Raw genomic sequence first — 20,821 nt, 5'->3', positions numbered from 1 at the left:
GTGGCGAATTTAATGTTCTGTGGGCCCAACGGCTAATAATTTTTGTGGGACCTACATTCCATGCAATTTTATATATAATAAAATTATCAACGGGCTTGGAGCTGAGCTCCTTCTAGCCCCTACCTAAATATGCCACTGTCGACTAAAGTTCAAACATACATAAGAAATATCCTTTATACTAAAAAACAATAACTGAAAACTAATTGCACTTTGAAGAAGAAAAAACTAAACATAACAGCATTAAGCTAGTCTTTACATTCCGTAGAATATATATTAGAATATTAGAGAAGGGAGTATTTTCAGGCACAGCGTGGCCAGGTGGTTAAGGCACTCGACTCGCAATCCGAAGTTCACGGGTTCGAATTTCCGTCACACCAAACATGCTCGCCCTTTCAGCCGTGGGGGCGTTTACTTTATATTTAATAACATGTAACGAAGACAAAACTCTTTATGCTATTTAGTAAAACATTCGTTCTATAAAAAAAAACATTTAGTTTCTACCCAATCGGAGCTCATTTGTAGAGTGGGAAGAATGAAATTCAATGAAAGTATCTCTTATAACAGACCTGCTGGCACGAGAAGTACCTTTCGTGTGAATAATTTTTAACAGACATCTGTTTCTTTGTGTCTGTCACAGTCCAGTAACATAAAGAAATGTAATGGACGACATAGTTTTATTTCTGAAAAGGCAAATTTAAGAATGCATATTCTACAAGTTTACATATATAGATCCATCAAATAAGTCTATCTTAAACAAAAGGTTTTCATCTATAAAGATAGTTTCGATTGCAATGAGGCGCGTAATGAGGAAGTACGCCTTCAGATGCGGAAACTTAGACTATTTTAAAATTAATAAAAATTTTACAAATATTTGGATGCTAGTTCCGCTTGCGGGGCTCGGCATGGCCAGGTAGGTTAAGGTGTGCGACTCGTAATCTGAGAGTCGCAGGTTCGCATCCTCGTCACACCAAACATGCTAGCCTTTTCAGCTGTGGGAGCGTTATAATGCTACGGTCAATCCCACTATTCATTGGTAAAAGAGTAGCCTAAGATATGGTGGTGGGTGGTGATAACTAGCTGCATTCCCTCTAGTCTTACACTGCTAAATTAGGGATGACTAGTGCAGATAGTCCTCGTGTAGTTTTGTGCAAAATTCAAAACAAATAAACAAACAGTAATTTTAATTGATTTACAATAAAAAGACACATTATTAAGTTAAATGTTCGCTAACTTCTTTTATTAGTGTTGACAAATGATTTTACATATATCTTTACACGTGCTCCAACAAAGGCAAACTATTTGGTGTATTTATCATACTTAAATAGTGTATATGCTAGAAACAATTACACAGTACTAAAATTTTATAGCTCGATATAAGTCCTGCACTAATCTTGGAAATGCTTCTCTATCGCCAGTTGTGGTCATTCTGATGACCATGATAATGAAATGATACCTATCACTCCAATTTCCGTTGTAACCACCTTCTCTAATTGATAATAGGGAAAATGTTATGTTAACGTTCCACAGGCACTCTACAATACGTGAAGACTACTTCTAAGACCGCGTTTAAACAGACCAAAGGTTCAAGGTCTATTGATGCTACAACGGAGAACTAACAGCTATTTAGTCAAGTGGAACTGCTGTTATCCCAATTTCTTCGGCCATCTTCCTCCAAAAAACAGCCGTTAGTTTTAAAGCGAGATTGAAAAGTGGTAAAGTTTTGATTTATGACCTTTCGTCAACTTAAAATCACTTTTTTTTTTTATTATCTGGCAAATAGTACCAGAAGATATTACAGGCTTTAATGTGGTAGATTTGGTGAGGGAGGGAAGGTTCTCTTTCGTAACTATAGCTTTTACTTTGCAGATTAAAACGCTAGTACAAAATGACTTGTGACGTGGTTTACAGCCAAATTTTGAACTTAACTTTCTACTGCCCAAGTTTTATATTTTCAATGGAAATTATTGAAGGCTTATTTTATTAAAATGTTTGGTTTTCGTTGTTTAGAAACCTCGCTTTACGAATATATTTGTCATCCAAAAGGTCTGCGACATTCGTTCAGCTGTGAGTCTACAACATCATGGGGTCATTACATGTCGAATATTCAAGAATTCGCCATAAAGCAAATTTATATATGGATACTGAACTTACCGTCAATGGCGTCGAGACCGCGATTTGTTTCTGTAGTGATGGCCACACCAACAACATATGCTAGTCGTTTTATAAAGTGCGATTATATTTAATGTACATCAGATATATGTTGATTTATTAGTTTCGATGTCTATTTGAATTAGTTTTGTTATTTTTCTCTTGTTATACTATTTCTGTAACAAGTACAGGGAAGTTAATGTAGGCACTACTTTCTAAAACTTATTACTACTGGGAAAAGGAAAATATTTTGGTGTAACTCTTTTACTTACATGTTTATAGATACTCACCCACCCAGTGCTAGATTTATTTTTAGATTCACAATAAAAAATAAAAAGCCAAACTTCCTCCGTTGTGACAGCAGTATGTTTATGGGCTTGTGGCTTTGCTCTAACACGAACTCTAAACAGACACGTTTTAATATTTAATTATTTATTTTAAACTGGTAAACTTGAAGGAATTTTACAATTCCAAATTCACATGTATTTAATATCACATGCTTCAAGGCTAAAACTAAAGTTATTGTCAGGGTTTTACGTATAAGTGGGTCGAGGATTTTTCTACAGTAGATGTATGCGACTTGTTAGATATATATTCAAGCAATAAACGGACAGTACACAATCTATTTGTTTAACATAATATATTCAAATTAAGTCAAACATATGTACAAATCTTCTTTACAATACAGGGTATCAAAATCATATCTAAAACTAAAAATAATTCTCTCTTCCTGTCAAAAGTTCGCTTACGCTGATTCAATTACTTTCTTATCCGACTAACAAGACGAATTGTCTTTCTCAACTCTTATCACAGTAGTTTCAATGAATAATTCACTTGCGTTATACTGTGGGTTACCAGAGTTGTACCTCGAACATTAAATAGTCTCCCTTCGTCAACGTCCACATAGACCAGTGGTTCCCAACCAGGGGTGCGAGATTTCATTTCATGCATGGATGAAAATTTATTTTTTTTAGGCCATGTAGGGTTTATGCAACTTTTAGTTTGTTGTAATATTTTTTCTTTTCCAAATGTTTCGTTTTTGTTTATATATCATTAAAAACTAATTATGAAAATTTGTTTTGGCCACCTTCACCTTTATTCTTAAATAAATAATTACTGTGAGGGGTGCGAGAACATTTTTTAGGGTGCGGGGCATAAAAAAGGCTGGGAACCACTGACATAGACGGTTCAACTACGTTAGAACACTGACAAAATAAAGCATTCTCATTGTTTCTACCAAACTGTGGAACTCACTATAAAATATCGCTCGTTATAGCTAATCACTTATACTCCAGCTAACTTCACGTTATCTAATGTTTTTGTAACTGACCTTTAATTGATTTTTTTTCTTTACTTCTTCAGTTCTACCTCTTTTCTTCGTAACTTACGCTCGCGCGTCCTTACACAAATACTTTATTTCACCGAGACCTACATCTTTCTCTAAAGTACGCGAAAGGTGCCGATTTAATAGTACTTAGTTAATGTGATAAGAAAAATACCGAAAGTTCCAGTAACGTGACGTCAACAACATAGCCTCGACAACAATAAAGTGTAACCACAAAATACAACTCTTACCGTGTTATGCAACAAAACTTATCATAACTATCTGCTTTAAAATGATTAAATTTTAAAACTTCTAAAAACTAAACAATTATTAAACATCAACTCACGATATAAAATAATTAATGGCTACATTAAACAATCTTATATAAACAGGAAATCTTGAAGAAAGCTCAAAACTCCAAATTTATAAATAGTTAATACCACATGGCTCCAGGCTATAACTAACACTAGAGGGCGACATGCATGTGTCCAAGCCAATGAAAGAGTTAAATGATATTTATCTATTCTAATGCTGTTAATACAAAAAACAATTTAATGTGAGAATTTTAACTGTTGATCTACTGTTACGTATTATAATATATCCTGGACGAGACTCCATTTTATTATTTTACGTGTACTAGTAATTCAGATTTCAAATAGCCGGAAGTTTTAAACTGAATTTAAAAGTTAATCAACTGTCACCGGGCCCGGCATGGCTAGGTGGTTAAGGCACTCGACTCTCCCTGTGAAGGTCGCGGGTTCGAATTCCCCATCACACCAAACATGCTCGCTCTTTCAACCGCTGGGGCTTTATAATGTGACAGTCAATCCCACTAATTATTTACATAAAATTCTCACAAACAATATTTAGTCTTCTATCTGGTTTCGAACTGAATATTTTACCGGTGGCCCATCTCTCCGATGAGCGAGTTAATTTGATATTGATGCATAGATACACTTCACTTGACAAGAATGCAAGTTAGCTATATTCTTGTTTGACCTAACACGATTTACAAACTTACTTTTCACAATGACTTCGTAAAAATGCTAACATTCGTCCGAAGTTAATTCTCTAAAATTGAATGGTTCGTATCTATAAAGTTCAATATCTATAAAGTTCCTGGTCAAATATCTCTAGTTATCTGATTAATAAGCGTTTGTTACAATTATAGTTTCCAAGGCTTATGGTATACTGAACAAACAATAATTTTTTACTGTCTTTCATCGCGTCTATTTGCATTCTTTAAGTCTAGATTCCAGAAGGTTCAATAATATTCGAAGATACGCTAGTGCTTTCGTAAAATATATATTATTGATTCTTATATTTGAGAATTTTCTACAAAGTTAGTAAACAGGCGGGATTTACGCAATACACATCCAACAATATGAGCCACGTGTATCAAATTGAAGCAAGCACAGATATTAAAATAGATATATAACTGTAAATCCGTTACAACTATTAAAATAAAAAAGTGGCCTTGATTTAAGAGTATGCTATTTGTTCTGTCGTTGCTGGTATAAGATGACTTCTTCAAAAGTAGCTTTAGGCGGTGTGGTCGACATATAGAGAATGTTTTGTAGAGAGTTCCTACATTGTGTTTATTTTAATACCGTTTCGAGCTCAGTTGGACTCATCATGGAGTCCAAAACGTTGTCATCAATAAACACAAGGCAAGAGTTGGTCACAAGAAACTGCTACAAAAGAAGGAGACGTTGATTTAAGTGTCCTTCACCTTTGAACTATTCTTAATACAAAATATATCTCAAATATTCTTTACCTGTTCATTTACTCTTAATTTAAGAAAGTAACTTTAGCATTTCTTTACCTGATGGACAGGTACTAATTTAAATACCCTTTACAAATTTTAACATACCTGATACAAGAGAGAGACACACCTCAGTTTAAGTGTTTTGCAAGTTGTATTATACTGCTAATAGGATAATATAGTGTAATGTTTTTCGCTTGTTTTACTGCTAGTAAAGAGCAAAGTATCTTTTTCGTGTGCTATTGAACATTTGCTGCATTAACCTTGCAGAAGCTAATCAGAAGTATGATTAATAACATTATGATGGCGAAATACGATTTATATTTGACGATCAGGTTGTCTTTCTGTTGGTAAACGCAATTAAAACTGCGAAATGAGCTACCTGCGCCCACCGCGGGGATTGAACTACTATTTATAGAGTTATAAGTCCCCAAGTTTCCTGCTAAGCCATCGAGGTGAGAGTAATTTTTAAGATTAACACCTTCCACCACGTGCTCGGAGTGGGCATCTGCATACCAATGATTTGCGTCCTGTTGCCATCGCCCCTCAAACAAAAAGTGTTCCGTACTTCGGTGATCAGAAAGCACCACAAGAGCTGGTGACTAGCTCCCTTTCGTTTCATATATCAATTCAAAATTAAGAACGTTGATACAGTCCACGCGTTGTGCGTGAAAATTCTCAAACAAAGTTCACAACACCTATTTGAGTGAATAGTTGACTTTAGTCAATGAACTTCTATCCATATTACGTCGAGACAATGCTAGCAGAACACTTGATTGTGGTGCTTTTCTCTCCTCAGAGATAGAATAAGTACAGGACTCTGCAGCATTTTTAGATTAGAAGACAATCCCTAGTCCAGTAAGAACTTATTAGCTATGAAGTAATCAACTCAACATGTAAATGGATTTGATGTAACAACTAACTGCGTTGCACTTAATTTATATAATTATGGACGCAGACACAGAGACACACACATCTATAAATTAGTTCACATGCCTGACAGAAAAGCGATTTATGTTTGGTATTCGCGTAACTCAGAATTCACATATTTAAATACATAGAGTAATACTGAGATACGTTATTTTCAAATGAAAGCCAACTTAGGAATGCATTTATAAAGATGCAAAAGTTGCTAATTATCTCTAAGTCTATTCTCGGTCTAGAAGTATACATCTCACTTTGTTATATATAACGACATTTAACTATCGGAGTAAAATCGATCCCAAATTATGCCACGTATACGTGAAATGTTTAACTGTTAACAATGAACACGACACGTCAATGAAGAAACAGGTCTCAGCGAAAGTCGGGATAACCCCAATATTCTAATCAGGGTGGCTTCTAACTCCAACATGTACCAGCGAAACAAGAAATCTGGGCTCATTGTCGTACTGAGCTATGTCGTCAGCCGTTGACCTAAATCTCGCAGCAACTCTAATTAAATTAAAACGACAATACCTTCAAAGACTTCCTTTTATCAAGTACAATATAAAACTAAAAAACGTTTCACAAAACTATCTTCAAACCGCCCAACTAAGTTCTTTATTAGATTTTTATTTAAAAAAATGGTAGTTTTTATTGTTTGACATCAGTGTTGATAGCGTTCACCTGAAGTTACTTATTTACAGCCATTAGTCATTGTCTTAATTAATCGATTGATTTTTTGCGTTAATAAGCTTCTCAAAATATATGCAAAAAAAAGGTTTGGTTTTAGGACTCTTAAAAACTATGTACGTATGTTGAATGTGTTACAGTTTTGAAGGTTATTATGAGAATGTATAAACAAATTCAGAATTAAATAATGTTAAGCGATTAACGGAAAATGTTTTGACGAAAAATATCCAGATTAGAACCCTTCTACACAGGTATGTTAAACGTTTAATATTTTTCAACCACGATGTCTGGACCATTTAATCATATCAAAGTACTTAATATTTCAAAGATACTTTGATTTTAAGGTGTGCTTAAGTTAAAAGTTCAAAGGTTTGCAATAAAGAAACATGATTAAGCGTGTTTTTAGGGCAAAACGAACAATAATGCATCTTAATGTTTCAGTCCGAAATCAATACAATATACCTTTAGCTGTTTATTACAAAATGGATAGGTATTTTCACATATGATTGGGTTGGATTTTTATTCGTAGGTGGGTAATTTGGTCGTTCGCTTTTGCATGTATATTACAGGAGACGTGAAAGTTTTTACCTTAGAAAATCATAATAATATTTAGTACTGGTTTCATTTACAATGTCCATGTTATATGACTACATCAGAAACTATCACTAATTATTTTCAAAGTAATCCCAAACTCAGACATAGTGAAATAAAACATGATCGTTTGGTTAAGCTGATGTAACTGTTCTAAAGGAACAACGGTGACCATGACATGAGTAATCTCTGTAAATGGTGGTAAGCAATGTTCACGATAACCAGTGACCAAAGTGAGTCAAGCTGTCAAACGCAGTTCCCATGAATATCTATGTGTTCAGACTGTGAAAACTGGTTTTCCAAGACCGTCGTTCTTGTAAATTAAATGGATTTTGGAAAGAATGTAGGGAGATGTGGCGTGCTTTCAACACGACGCCTTGGAATAAAAACTACGTTAAAGGCTATTGTCAACACGAACAACCGTCAAATAGAGCATGAACGGGCGTAGCGACATGGGCTGTAACGATGTGGAGAGGTTTAAAAATTGTTTCAATAAACACACTAAATCTATGTACATGACGGAACTGTATGTCCAGTTAGAAACATTTTACAGGAATATATGTGTATAAAGATGTGTTGTATACTAGCTAATGCACTAGCACGAGCGTGTCTACGGATCAGTAGGCGTAAACCATTGGCCTAGGTAACATACATCTACAAAAACGTATAGGTAGACTAACACTTTGTAGTGCTTTTTCTCAACGGACAACTGGTACAGAGTCTTTATTTAAAGTTAGCCGAAATAATAAAACGTATATTTGTGGTATTCCATATGTGATACACCTGTTAAGTCACCGAATTCAGTGCAGTGCCTGGGAAACCGTCGTCTTCGTAAACCATACAGATTTTGAAAAACAAGGAGAAACGTGGTAGTCTCATGACGGAGCTTCTAGCAACACGAACCACGCTGCATGGCTGTTGTCGAGATGTACAGCTGTCAGATAACCACGCCGCATGGCTGTTGTCGCGATGTACAACTGTCCGATAGAGCATGACTGCATGTTACAACATCATCTGTAATGACGTGGTAAAGCTACAAAATCATTTTAATATAATATATTCAATCCTTATAGGTTTTTGTCTGCTTCAGCGAATGTGTGGTTTGTTGTGATCACTTTTAACACTGAAAGTCGACTTGTCATTCATGGTTTACGTATTTGAGTCCAGTCTAGCAAAGTTAGATGTAATTCTTTACTTAACCAAGTTTAACAGCTTTTATATGGTAGCCCTTCTTTCTACCAGACTCAGCATGGCCAGGTGATTAACGCGTTCGATTCGTAATCTGAGGGTCGCGGGTTCGAATCCCTGTCGCACCAAACATGCTACCTTTTCAGTCGTGTAAGCGTTATAAGTGAGGGTGAATCCCACTATTCGTTGGTAAAAGAGTAGCCCAGGAGTTGGCGGTGGGTGGTGATCACTGCTGCCTTCTTTCTAGTCTTACACTGCTGAATTACGGGTAGCTAGCGCAGATAGCTCTCGTGTAGCTTTGCGCGAAATTCAAAACAAGCCAAACGGTTTAAAGACAAAAATTAAAGCTGATAAGAACAGATACAGGGCCTGGCATGGCCAAGCGCGTAAGGCGTGCGACTCGTAATCCGAGGGTCGCGGGTTCGCGCCCGCGTCGCGCTAAACATGCTCGCCCTCCCAGGCGTGGGGGTGTATAATGTGACGGTCAATCCCACTATTCGTTGGTAAAAGAGCAGCCCAAGAGTTGGCGGTGGGTGGTGATGACTAGCTGCCTTCCCTCTAGTCTTACACTGCTAAATTAGGGACGGCTAGCACAGATAGCCCTCGAGTAGCTTTGTGCGAAATTCCAAAACAAACAAACAAACAGAACAGATACTACACTTTGATCTTAGCCAAAAGGTCGAGAAGCGATTTGGAGGAAAAGGTCTTGTGCTCCTGACCCTCCTGGGTATTCAAAAATTCAACATACCCAAATACCCACAAAGAAGAAGCGAAGCAAGAATTAAAAGTATTCCTATAAGAAAAACAAAGAAACATAACTATATTCAAAAAATGAATGTTTATAGTCAAGACTTAAGTTTTTTAAGTTAAAAATGTTGTCACTGCGTGATCAAAAATAGGTTTACAGTTAAGAATTACAAATAACCTAAACATTCGACTAAACTAACAAAATAATGCGTTTACGTTGCAAGTACTTACAGCTGAAAAAAATTAACAATAAATTAAGTTTCGTGTAAAAAATTAGGAAAATGTATATATGAACCCGTTGATAAGATGTGGTAGTATCCACGTATTATGATCTCCGTCAATAAATAAAAGACTACCTGAGTCTACCTGGTCTAAAAGACTACCAGAATGGCAAGATTGTGCGTTAAGTTTAAGTGTATTTTTATCTGAAAATTGTTATTTCGTAAATGAAATCAAGAAATATAACCACCTAACAAATATTGCTAATTAATAGTATAATTTGTTTGAAAGATGTTATTGTTCCTTGAACAAGATGGGAGGATCTTAAATTTAAATCAGGAATCAAAAGTATTCCTTTGTGAAAAACAACTTCACCAGAGCGAGAAAAAGGTTAAATATTGGGAGTGTAGTTCTATATGAAAAATTTTAATTAGCACCTTGAACAAACTGACAATAGAAGGAGTAGAAATATTTCTAGCTGGACTGGTGAAATTACGTGTTTGTTGTCATGAATTAGAGCTACTTTTAAGTCAAATATATTACTGGCGAGAAATTTACTGTTGCCTCCAGATTTAGAAGTATTCATATTTAAGCCCTTTTTACCATAGTAACAGAAACAATAATTTACGCTCAAATAGCTTGTTTGTTTGTTTTGGAATTTCGCACAAAGCTACTCGAGGGCTATCTGTGCTAGCCGTCCCTAATTTAGCAGTGTAAGACTAGAGGGAAGGCAGCTAGTCATCACCACCCACCGCCAACTCTTGGGCTACTCTTTTACCAACGAATAGTGGGATTGACCATCATATTATAACACCCTTACGGCTGGGAGGGCGAGCATGTTTGGCGCGACTCGGGCGCGAACCCGCGACCCTCAGATTACGAAGCGCACACCTTAACGCGCTAGGCCATGCCAGGTCCCCCTCAAATAGCTGGTAGTTAGTTACTACAAGTTGTCACAGAAACGTCAGCTGTTGCGTTATAGTGGCGATCATAGTATCACAGCTGGTATTGTTGACGACGTCACAGAAGCACCTGTGAACAGGAAGACGCCGACTGGAGTTCCATTGCTTTGGCTGTTTTATAGAAATATTGTTAAAGCAATTACTGTTAATGGTATTGGATAATAGAAAATACCAAAATGGAAAATCAAGTTAACGTGAAAGAAGAAAATAGAAGGGGAGAAAATATAAAAATGTTAATCTCTGAGACAAAAGAAATAACTCAAGCGAAAAAAGATCCTTTATGAGTGCGCGAAGCACATCGCAGCATGAAAGGATATTATAGGATACTAGTACAACAAGCTTAATGTATAGTCATTTTTCTATAACCTGGCAACCGCTTTTATCATATTGCTTCGATATTAACCCCTTAATTGGGGGGAGACTAGTTAACTCGTCCTGATGTCGTTTGACCGTTTCTGAAACAAGGAGGCCATTTTATCTCGTCTGAGAAACTATTTCCTCTTTTCTAGCTATTCTGTGTTGTTTACCGGATAATTTGGTTATATCGCGATGTACTGGTGGTGTAATTTAACAGTTTTTTTTTTTTTTTTTACCACTGAAATAATGGCATTAAACACTCACGGTATTCAGTTAAAATAATTCCCCATTGAGTGAGAGTTTAACCACTGGGTATATCCCTGGTTAATGGGCTAATAAAATGTAATGAACTAGAAAAATATACTTTTTTTTTTTTTTTCACTATACTGCTACTTTCCCTTAAGTTCGTTAAATTTTAAACGTTTAATGTTTCCCTGGATGTCAATTTCACTTTTTCTATTTTATTATTTTGACTGTTCAATAATAAACAATTACCAGCTGCATACTTCTACTATCATGAAAGTCTCAAATATAAAATCAAGACGAGCGTTGAAGTAGATTGTAAAATAAATTTGTACAAGCGAGTTAAACATTAAAACACCTACGACTTATGAACTATTTTAACAAAAACCTGCGTTTTTAAAATTCAGTAGCATATTCGAATACTGAGTTATATAATTTACAGAGTAGTAGCATTTTTAATCAAAAGAAAAGTTCAAGCATTTTCTTCATTCAAGGATATGATAGTAATGTCATAAGTCTGTGCTTAAATTTATGCCTTCATTTATTTAGTCGCATTTCCGTGGTATTGTCAGTATGTAATTTTGTTGTCAGAGTGTTAATTTTAGCTCTAAACATTTTTTGAGTGGAATATTAAAAAAAACAAAATTAATTTCAAACCCTAACTCGAGTGTTGTAGTTATTGTTTTTTGTTATTTGTTTTTGATTTTTTTACGTTAGGCCTTTCTGTCATACATAAACCATAAGAAATGACTAACGCTAAACATCGACAACTCGTTCTGTAAAACGTTGCTGGTTGCTAGTATATATGTTTTATTGTTAAAAAAAGGTAGACAGTTATGAATTGCACTTCTGGATTTTGATAATAACAGTCAAATAGTGGAAGCATTTACGGAAGCAATAAAAAGTTGAATAATTTATATTGCTTCATTAATCGTTTGTTTGTTAAACTGAAAGTTAATCCTTTACTAAACAAAATCCCATATGTTGTTACAAAAATGTGAGAAACTGAAGCCTTTCTATATCAAAGTGATAATTGAAACTTACCGGTGTAATACTTGTTTCCAAAATGGATCTTTATATTGTTAATGGACTGCGATTCCATGGTGGAAGACCAGTTGACCAGAAGACTTCGCCCCTAATTCAGTTGTTGGTTGTAGCTGGGATTATGAATGTATGCTTCATATATCATTATATATATTCGCTCACAATAGAACATTTTACCTTTTTATAATGTTTGGAATGTTGCCATTATTCTATTTGGCCAATCACACTGGCTGTAATCTTGCGCACGATTCAGTCCAGCTGAGTGTGACGTCACACTCAAGTAATCACGAGCTGACTTTTCAACTTCTTCTTCTCTGAAAGAAATGTTAATTAACGCTACAATATTTTTTTTTCTGAAAAATTGTGTCTAATAAAACTCTTTTGTCATTTGCAAAATTAAAGCAAATGCTACCCTAACCAACATGGAAGAGTAAAAAAATAACCTCATGAAATTCATGTTGTTTCAAAAACCAGGACGTCATATTCAACTAATATTACATTATCGGAAGTATTTTAAAAAAAATTTAAATAAATAAATAACTGAAATTCATTTGTTTGTTATTAAGCGCAAAGCTACACTAGGAAATATTTGCGCTTTTCTCACTGCGAGTATCGAACCATACATTTTAGTGACAAAAGTTTTCTAACATATCGCTGAGGTTATAACAAGGAACAACGAAAGACCCTCGCTAACACAGTGAAAGACAAGAATAAATAAGTATAAATATATCTATTTGTGCACTGTTTTATATATGCTTTGTGTGAAAATACAAGCTAAATCCGTATGTGTTATTTTTAAAAACACTTTTTTGTTTTTAAAGAAGTTAGAATTCCTTACACTTTGACTCCAAATTTAGTGAAAAGTAAATTATCAATTTTAGATTCAAATAGATATGCCCTCATATCAGAAAATCATACTTATAGGTGATACAAAATAACGGCCCGGCATGGCCTAGCGCGTAAGGCGTGCGACTCGTAATCCGAGGGTCGCGGGTTCGCGCTCGCGTCGCGCTAAACATGCTCGCCCTCCCAGCCGTGGGGGTGTATAATGTGACGGTCAATCCCGCTATTCGTTGGTAAAAGAGTAGCCCAAGAGTTGGCGGTGGGTGGTGATGACTAGCTGCCTTCCCTCTAGTCTTACACTGCTAAATTAGGGACGGCTAGCACAGATAGCCCTCGAGTAGCTTTGTGCGAAATTCCCAAACAAACAAATACAAAATAACCTAGAAATGTCGCATTTGAATGACTGTATCGTTTTTCCATAAATTACGATAAAAAGGCGGAATCACTACTGGAATCAATTCAGACAGGTACGAATCTTATCATGTGTTAGTTTGTATGAACATATTCAAGTTCCTACCTGGTTAGGCCTGATTTTCGTTTTTTATGAACATGATTAGATCTAAAAAGGCTACTTTATTCGTGATGGCGAGAAACCTACGATGTAAAAATGTATTCTAAAGACGGCTATTATGGTATTAATACTTTAATTATAATAGAGTACAGACCAACGTTTCGACCTTTTTTAGTTCATCTTTAGGTTAACCCTAGCTTTAATTTTAATTAAAGTTTTAATAACCATACCAGCCGTCTTGAAAATACAAAGTTATTCTCTGCTCAGATTCAGACTCCGTCGTATATCTAGACTTATTTTACATCAGACTCCGATGAGGCGAAACTTAAACCTGAAGATATCGGACTGGCTCGAGCTTAAAAACATTATACCCAAATTCATCTCTCACAGTAGACTTTTCAGTCGTTCGTTGTATTATCGATCTATATACACATTAATGGAATCTTCCCAATGACATTTTTACCTAGAAACAATAAATTAATCATTTGTACAATTTCAGCTTCAGCAATGAATCATTGTCTACTGAAAACTTTATAAAGTTCCAGCTAAGTATTTTTGACAGTTCTTCTAAGTTGTAGCATTAAATCTGCAAATGAATTGTAAAATAAAATTTACAAAGTTTGCAGGAGGATTTAATTGATTGGTTTTGAATTTCGCGCAAAGCTACACGAGAGCCATCTGCGCTAGCCGTCTCTAATTTAGCAGTGTAAGAGTAGAAGGAAGGCAGCTAGTGATCACCACCCACCGCCAACTCCTCGGCTACTCTTTTACTAACGAATAGTGCGATTGATCGTCATCATATTATAACGCCCTGAAAGGGCGAGCATGTTTGGTGTAATGGATATTCGAACTCTCGACCCTCAGAGTACGAGTTGAGGGCCCTAACCACCTGGCCATGCTGGGCCATAGATGGTTTAAATTCTATAACAAATGCTGTCATCTTTACATGAATTTATTCACGTTTTAGTTGATTATTAAACGTATCTGTGTGTGTGTTTGTATATACACATGCATGAACTCCTCGTATGCATATTTAGATATAAAAGCTTAAAACAAGAAAAATAACAATTTTACGATCAAATTAGCATGTTTTAATTTTTCTTCGAAGTTTTTGTGCAAAGACAAAAAGACTGTCTGAGCATGACCGTTCCTAATTTTGAACAAGAGAAGTGGTTCTGAAACTTTAGGTAGCGAGCGCTTCGTTGTGGGTGCAGAGGTGAATTATAGACAAGATACACTAAATGCTTGGTTTGTTTTGAATTTCGAGCAAGGCTACGTGAGATTTATCTGCGCTAGTCGTCCCTAATTTAGCAATGTAAGACTAGAGGAAAGGCAGCTAGTTATCACCACTCACCGCCAACTCTTATGCTACTTTTTATCAACAAATGGTGGGATTGACCGAAACACTGTAACACCCCCTCGGCTGAAAGGGCGAACACGTTTGGTGCGATTCGAACCCTCGATCCTCAGATTACGAGTCGAGTGCTTTAACCACCTGGCCATGCTGGGGCTCACATTAAAGCGCAAGTATATATCTATTATAAAGTTATTCACAAAATAATGATATTAGAATATTTTTGAAAAAAGAAAACGCAAAATTTTGGAATGCTAGTTGAATTTGCTGAAGTGTATTAGTACAGTAACCCCCCTCCTCTCATGGCTAATCGGATGGGTCTTGTATTTTAAACAGTTCGGGATTCTCTGTACTAGAGGGAAGGCCGCTAATCAATAGCAGCAACCGACAACTCTTAATCTACTCTTATCTAACCAAGTAGTGAATTTAACTGCTACTCTTATAACTTACCTAAGACCCCAAAATTCGAAGCGCATTTTTTTTTGGCATCAGCCCCTGGATTCTCATTCGAGACAAACTAATCGCACCGAAAGTTTTAAAGTAACGTATCTTAATTAAACTGTGTTTTATTATATTATTATAATATAAACGTGTTTTTCATAATTAACCGGAGTAGGAACACATTGATAGAATATCATCGCTCTGTGATATCAAATATGTCAAACCAATACACTCTTCTGTGATGTCCTAGGTCTTAATAGCTTCGATCTGTGATTTGTTGTTAAAAAATCAATATCAAAATGAAAGTTTTACAATAAATTTCTAGTTCCCTTAAGTATCGCCCATAATTGGCAAAGAAGTACTAATAGTAGGGATAGTCTGTGCTGCTTAGGTTTCAGTCCAGATGCTTTCTATACTTGAATTAAACCAGTTATTAATCATTCAATAGAAAGTGCACGAAAGACTGCCGTACGGTTAACTCAAGCGTTTTACAACTGTTTATAATAAATGTTTCATGGTACAAAGGACCTTATATTTTAATTATCCAATAAATTAACTTTCTAAACATAACGAAATTTGATCGTTTGCGCTGCCTTAGATGTTTATAACGTACACAGAACATTTTCATCATGTCCTATCAAATTTTGATGACATTCTATAAACCAAATTTCACCAAATGCAATGAAAAAATAAAACGACCAAAAGCTCGTGTTTCATTAACTAGGTAATATCTAGTTCATAACAGTATGCTTCACTCCCAGTAGGTAATGACCCAGTGGCACAGTGGCATGTCTACGAACTTATTACTCTAAAATCCTTGTTTCAATACCCGTAGCGCACATTGAGTAGGCAAAGTGTAATTCAACATTTGTAACAGATAAACAATTATATATTTATTTTGATATTAATGTTTGTTTCAGTTTAGTATATATTTAGAAATGTATTGTTAAATATATATTGCAAAACTTCCACCTATTCTTTAAATTTGTAGGATATTCTCGAGCGTAAGAAGCAAAATTATATGTTTTACGAATTCACTAGCGTAACTTCGAATATAGTTGTCAAATGATCTTTCGAGAACCTTGCCTTAAAGTTTATAAATCGACACGCAAAAGAGACAGTTTCATACATTGTTGGTTTTCTATAGTTAGTATACTATATAATTCGGAACATATAACTGTGATAAACGCTTATCAATCGGAAAATTAAAGATATTTGACCAGGAAAATTTATATATTTCAAACTTTACAAGCCATTCAACTTCAGAGAATTGTCTTCGGGCGTTAGCATTTCTACGAAGACATTAGATTTCTTTCTCGACGAAGAGTTAGCTTGTAAACCGCGTGTGACCAACCAATAATAGAAATAATAGCTTGATTCTCGTCAAGTGAATTGTAAATGTGTATCAACATAGAATTAATTCGTTCAGCATAAACCATCGATAAAATATTCAGTTCCAGACCAGATAAAAGACTCGGTATTGTTTGTAAATTTATAAAGCTGCTGTATATAAATCATTATTTGTAATAACTGTTATTATAAAATCTAGTGTTGTTGATATATTGAAACATAAGAAAGAAAATTGTATATGTCAATCTTTTTGACAAATGTCGTAAACTTATTGTCACAAATCGACAATCAAATAACTTCTAAAATATAATTAAAATTTCCGGCTATTTCAAATCGTAATAGTAATATAATAGAGCAGAGACTCGTTCGGGATAAATTATAGTACGTAACACACTTATGAGTTCTTATTGCTTCATGAATAAATAAAATTAATACATTGAAATTGTGTTTTGATTTACTGTTTCGACTGCGATGATAGCTTGTAAAATATGTCACATAGCAGTAGACGTAAGTAGATGGAGGTGTTTACATCGGAACAGCACTATATACAATGTAACTCAAACAATATTAAGCCAAGGGTCTCAAAACAAGTCAGAAATCGTTTTGAAATTGAAATCAGAATTTCACATTATAATATTTATGCTACCACTGTGCATGCAGGAACTTTCACAAAGTTCATGTGGTCTATAACCCTTGTTCCAAATTTTACCGTTGTATTTAGATCAGATAGTTGTATTTTCAAAATTTCTATCAGTTTCTTCTCCGTCTGGGTTTTATGTAAACTATGACATAACTATTTGTTTGAATGATTTCTATTTATCATTCTTTACTCTTAAGAGAACAAAATTTGTAAAAATGTAATCATTGCTGCAGCTTTTCTTCTCCATGAAACAAAACATTAATGTTCATTTTGTTTGTTTGTTTTAACTTTTGTTTGAAAGATGTCCTGCTCTGTATTTTTCTTATGAGCTATTTATGCTCTTTTCACTGCAGATAGCGAAACTTGATTTTATGCCCTCAGACTTGCTGCTGAGTAATGGAGAAAGTAGTGGCATTTCTGTTGTGACAGGCAGAGTTTACAAAAAATTTTTATCCCTGGATGTTATTTAACTGTCAGAATCATATTTTGCAGTCTGCTGTGTAGCCACGAAGTAACAGGTGAAGAGCGTTGAGTTTATTTGCACTTTTGGATTCTTGAGCTTAAATATCAAAGGTTTGTCAGTGAGTTCTGTCAAAAATTAAGCATACCATCTCTAATTTATTACATATCTCATTCAGACAAAGGTATCATTCATCAATCTGTAAGATTAGTGCTTGAATAATATAAAGTTATTGCCCAGTTTCATGTAAAACAATAAATTCAGTCGAAGCACTTACGTTCTTTGATTCAGACTGGATAGTTTACACGATTAAAAAATGAACAGCTGACACAGCATGTAAAGGAAAATGTCAAGTCACGTAAAAAACTAGGTGGGTAAACGTACGTAGGTTTGGCCCGATGGATAGTTCATAGTTTCCTGCAATTAAACAACCTTCAAGTGATTCATTACTAAAAACAAAACAAAAAATTGTAAATGTCCAAATGTTTAAGAGTGAGCTCTACGTCTGTGTAGAACATCAAGTAGGGATAATTTTGTCGTGCTGTCTTCTTTAATCCTAGTAGTTACTAAGATATTTCTATCCTACCAAAGTGGATCACCTGCACCCTATGGTCACTCTATTTCGCCACTATTTTAATACTCCTCTTACTCTTGTAATATATTTCCTCAGAAAAAGTCTTAAAAGATCATGAAACGTTTTCCTAATTCTCATCACGTCAAATCGTTTTTGCGTTTATGTTCCCATTTGACAGAAAGTGGCCGGACATAACTATAAGTTTAACATTTTTGTACTAAGCCGTACGTTTCTTTGGGCACTTGACAACAACCCCTCCGCCTAAGCTTCTCAAACCTCTTTTACGGTTAACTTTGCTGAGCACCTAGTGTGCCATCATAATTCATCTACACCTGCCACACTTATAACACTTTAAACGTCTTGCTACTTCACATTTGCAGGTTACCTTTGAATTAAACCTTGTTTCCATCTCCACCAAAATAAACACTCGTAGAATTTGTTGCGCTTTTTTCAACAGTTCCTTACACGTTTCACAAAACGTTTAAAAATGGTATCTCATAGATAATGCACTACAACAAATCATCACCACTGCTCTGAACTAAGGTAAAATATCACTCATCTATACTGACACAAACAATCATAACTTATTTTTTTGTCATCCAATTATAGATTGTTGTACACCTCTGGATTACTCGTAAAATTATGAAGATTCATGTATATTTTCAGATAAAAATACTAAATGGTGGATAAACTTCTTACAAAGTGCTCATCTATTTTTGATACCATTGATTCAGAGTTGAGTTAAAACCAAGTGTTTAAATGATGTTGTTGTTGGTGTCTTCCTCATTGTTGACACTATATTTGATATCAACACTTAACCAACAAAAAGTTTTTCTTATAGCAAAGCCACATCGGGCTATCTGCTAAGCCCACCGAGGGGAATCGAACCCCTGATTTTAACGTTGTAAGTCCGTCGACTTACCGCTGTACTAACAGGGGGCAGAACATAGTGGTTAAACGATGTTCTTATTAAAATGGTATTATAAATTTTATTGTTATTTGTATTTTAAAATATAGTTGCTTAAAAACTGTGTGCATCAATCTTGTTGGTAAATATAATTTTGATACATATCTACATTTAATTAAAATACAATTTAACTCAGTTTTAGTCTCTTTGAAATCGTAATACGTAACATAGCCCATTATTTAGCTTTGCGATTAACTACAAACAAACCTTTAATCTTACCTGTGAGTAAAAAACCTTCGCTACAAAAGGCTTATTTGATAAAAAAAAATGCTACGTTTCCAGTATTAACAACGAACTTCTGAAATAATTTTCGTTCGTTTAATCTGTATATTTGTCAGACTGAATTTATTTTTTCCATTTAGAGCCGGTATGGCCAGGTGGTTAAAACGTTCGACTCGTAATCTGAAGGTCGCGGGTTCGAATCCCCGTCGCACCAAACATGCTGGCCCTTTCAGCCGTGGGGGCGTTGGTAAAAAGAGTAGCCCAACAGTTGGCGGTGGGTGGTGATGATTAGTTGCCTTCTCTCTAGTCTTACACTGCTAGTAAGGACAGATAGCGCATATAGCCCTCGAGTAGCTTTGTACGAAATTCAAACAAACCAAACCATTTAGTACATAATGTTGTAAATGGTTGTGGTTTTGAAAGAAATCTTATGTGTGGCTGTGGAAGTATTTGCAGATATATCAATTGTTTGAGTAACAAAAGAATCAATGTACCTTTCAATTATAATATCAATCGTGACCCGTGGTGTTCAGTTCACATATTTTCTTAAAATGTTTAACTAATTTGATTTTATCTGTATCATCATGTTTCACATTGTAGTCAGTGACATACAAATTTAACCGATTATTTTGCTTTTCTTGAGTTATGTACACAATGACGTTTCTCGTTTGTAGGAATTAGGAATTATATTTCCCTGCGTTAAAGGACATGAATTTGAAACGTCTGGTTTTACATGTGACACTAATTTGCTTCTTCTCCACAAGTCAAAATTGCTGTTAAGCTGTGTGTTACAATCACTGTCAACTGCAAAAGTTTTTATTTTTATTTTTCATACGATATGACGGTTTACATTCCCAAATCTTCCACGACTGACAATCGTGCCAATGTCTGTCCTTGAAATAAGATAACTCACAAAATGACTGATTTTGTCTCATCACATGCAGTGTCCGGTCTCTTAGTCTAGAACACGTTTTTTTTTTTAGTTTTTTTCACAGTTTGAATTAAATTCATTTGCTCTTTTAGTTAGTTAATTGCAAAACTCTGAACTCTTCCAACTGATAACTTTTACCATGTTAAAATTCATGTTTCCAACTTTTATTTAAGTCTTTGTGCTGATGGTTTTCATACAACAATAACACAAACCTTTCCTCTGGTCCATGACGTTTTAATATTTGAAATTACTAATGGCTCTGGCTATAGATGCTATTGTAAAGTGTTCATATGTCGTTTTCTTCAGGAGTAATTCTTCTTCCTTAT

The 20,821-nt window shown here is 35.0% G+C and overlaps 1 protein-coding gene and 1 pseudogene across 2 annotated transcripts in view; both read right to left on the bottom strand.

Moving 5' to 3' along the window:
• Positions 1–12,388, bottom strand: part of LOC143232740 (glutamate decarboxylase-like) — a 71,589-nt gene extending 59,201 nt beyond the window's left edge. The window contains exon 1 of one of the 2 annotated variants that reach the window (XM_076468529.1): positions 12,203–12,388. In XM_076468529.1, coding sequence (XP_076324644.1) covers positions 12,203–12,260 — 58 coding nt within the window. In that variant the 5' untranslated portion in view covers positions 12,261–12,388. The remainder of the gene's footprint in view (positions 1–12,202) is intronic. The other variant, XM_076468527.1, reaches the window with a different exon arrangement.
• Positions 9,173–9,321, bottom strand: LOC143232925 (U2 spliceosomal RNA; annotated as a pseudogene).
• Positions 12,389–20,821: the final 8,433 nt, after the last annotated feature.

Source organism: Tachypleus tridentatus, chromosome 11, assembly GCF_004210375.1.
Source record: "Tachypleus tridentatus isolate NWPU-2018 chromosome 11, ASM421037v1, whole genome shotgun sequence".
Taxonomy (NCBI): Eukaryota; Metazoa; Arthropoda; class Merostomata; order Xiphosura; family Limulidae; genus Tachypleus; species Tachypleus tridentatus.
The sequence above is the reverse complement of the archived record's forward strand: the minus strand, read 5'-3'. Positions and strand labels throughout refer to the sequence as shown.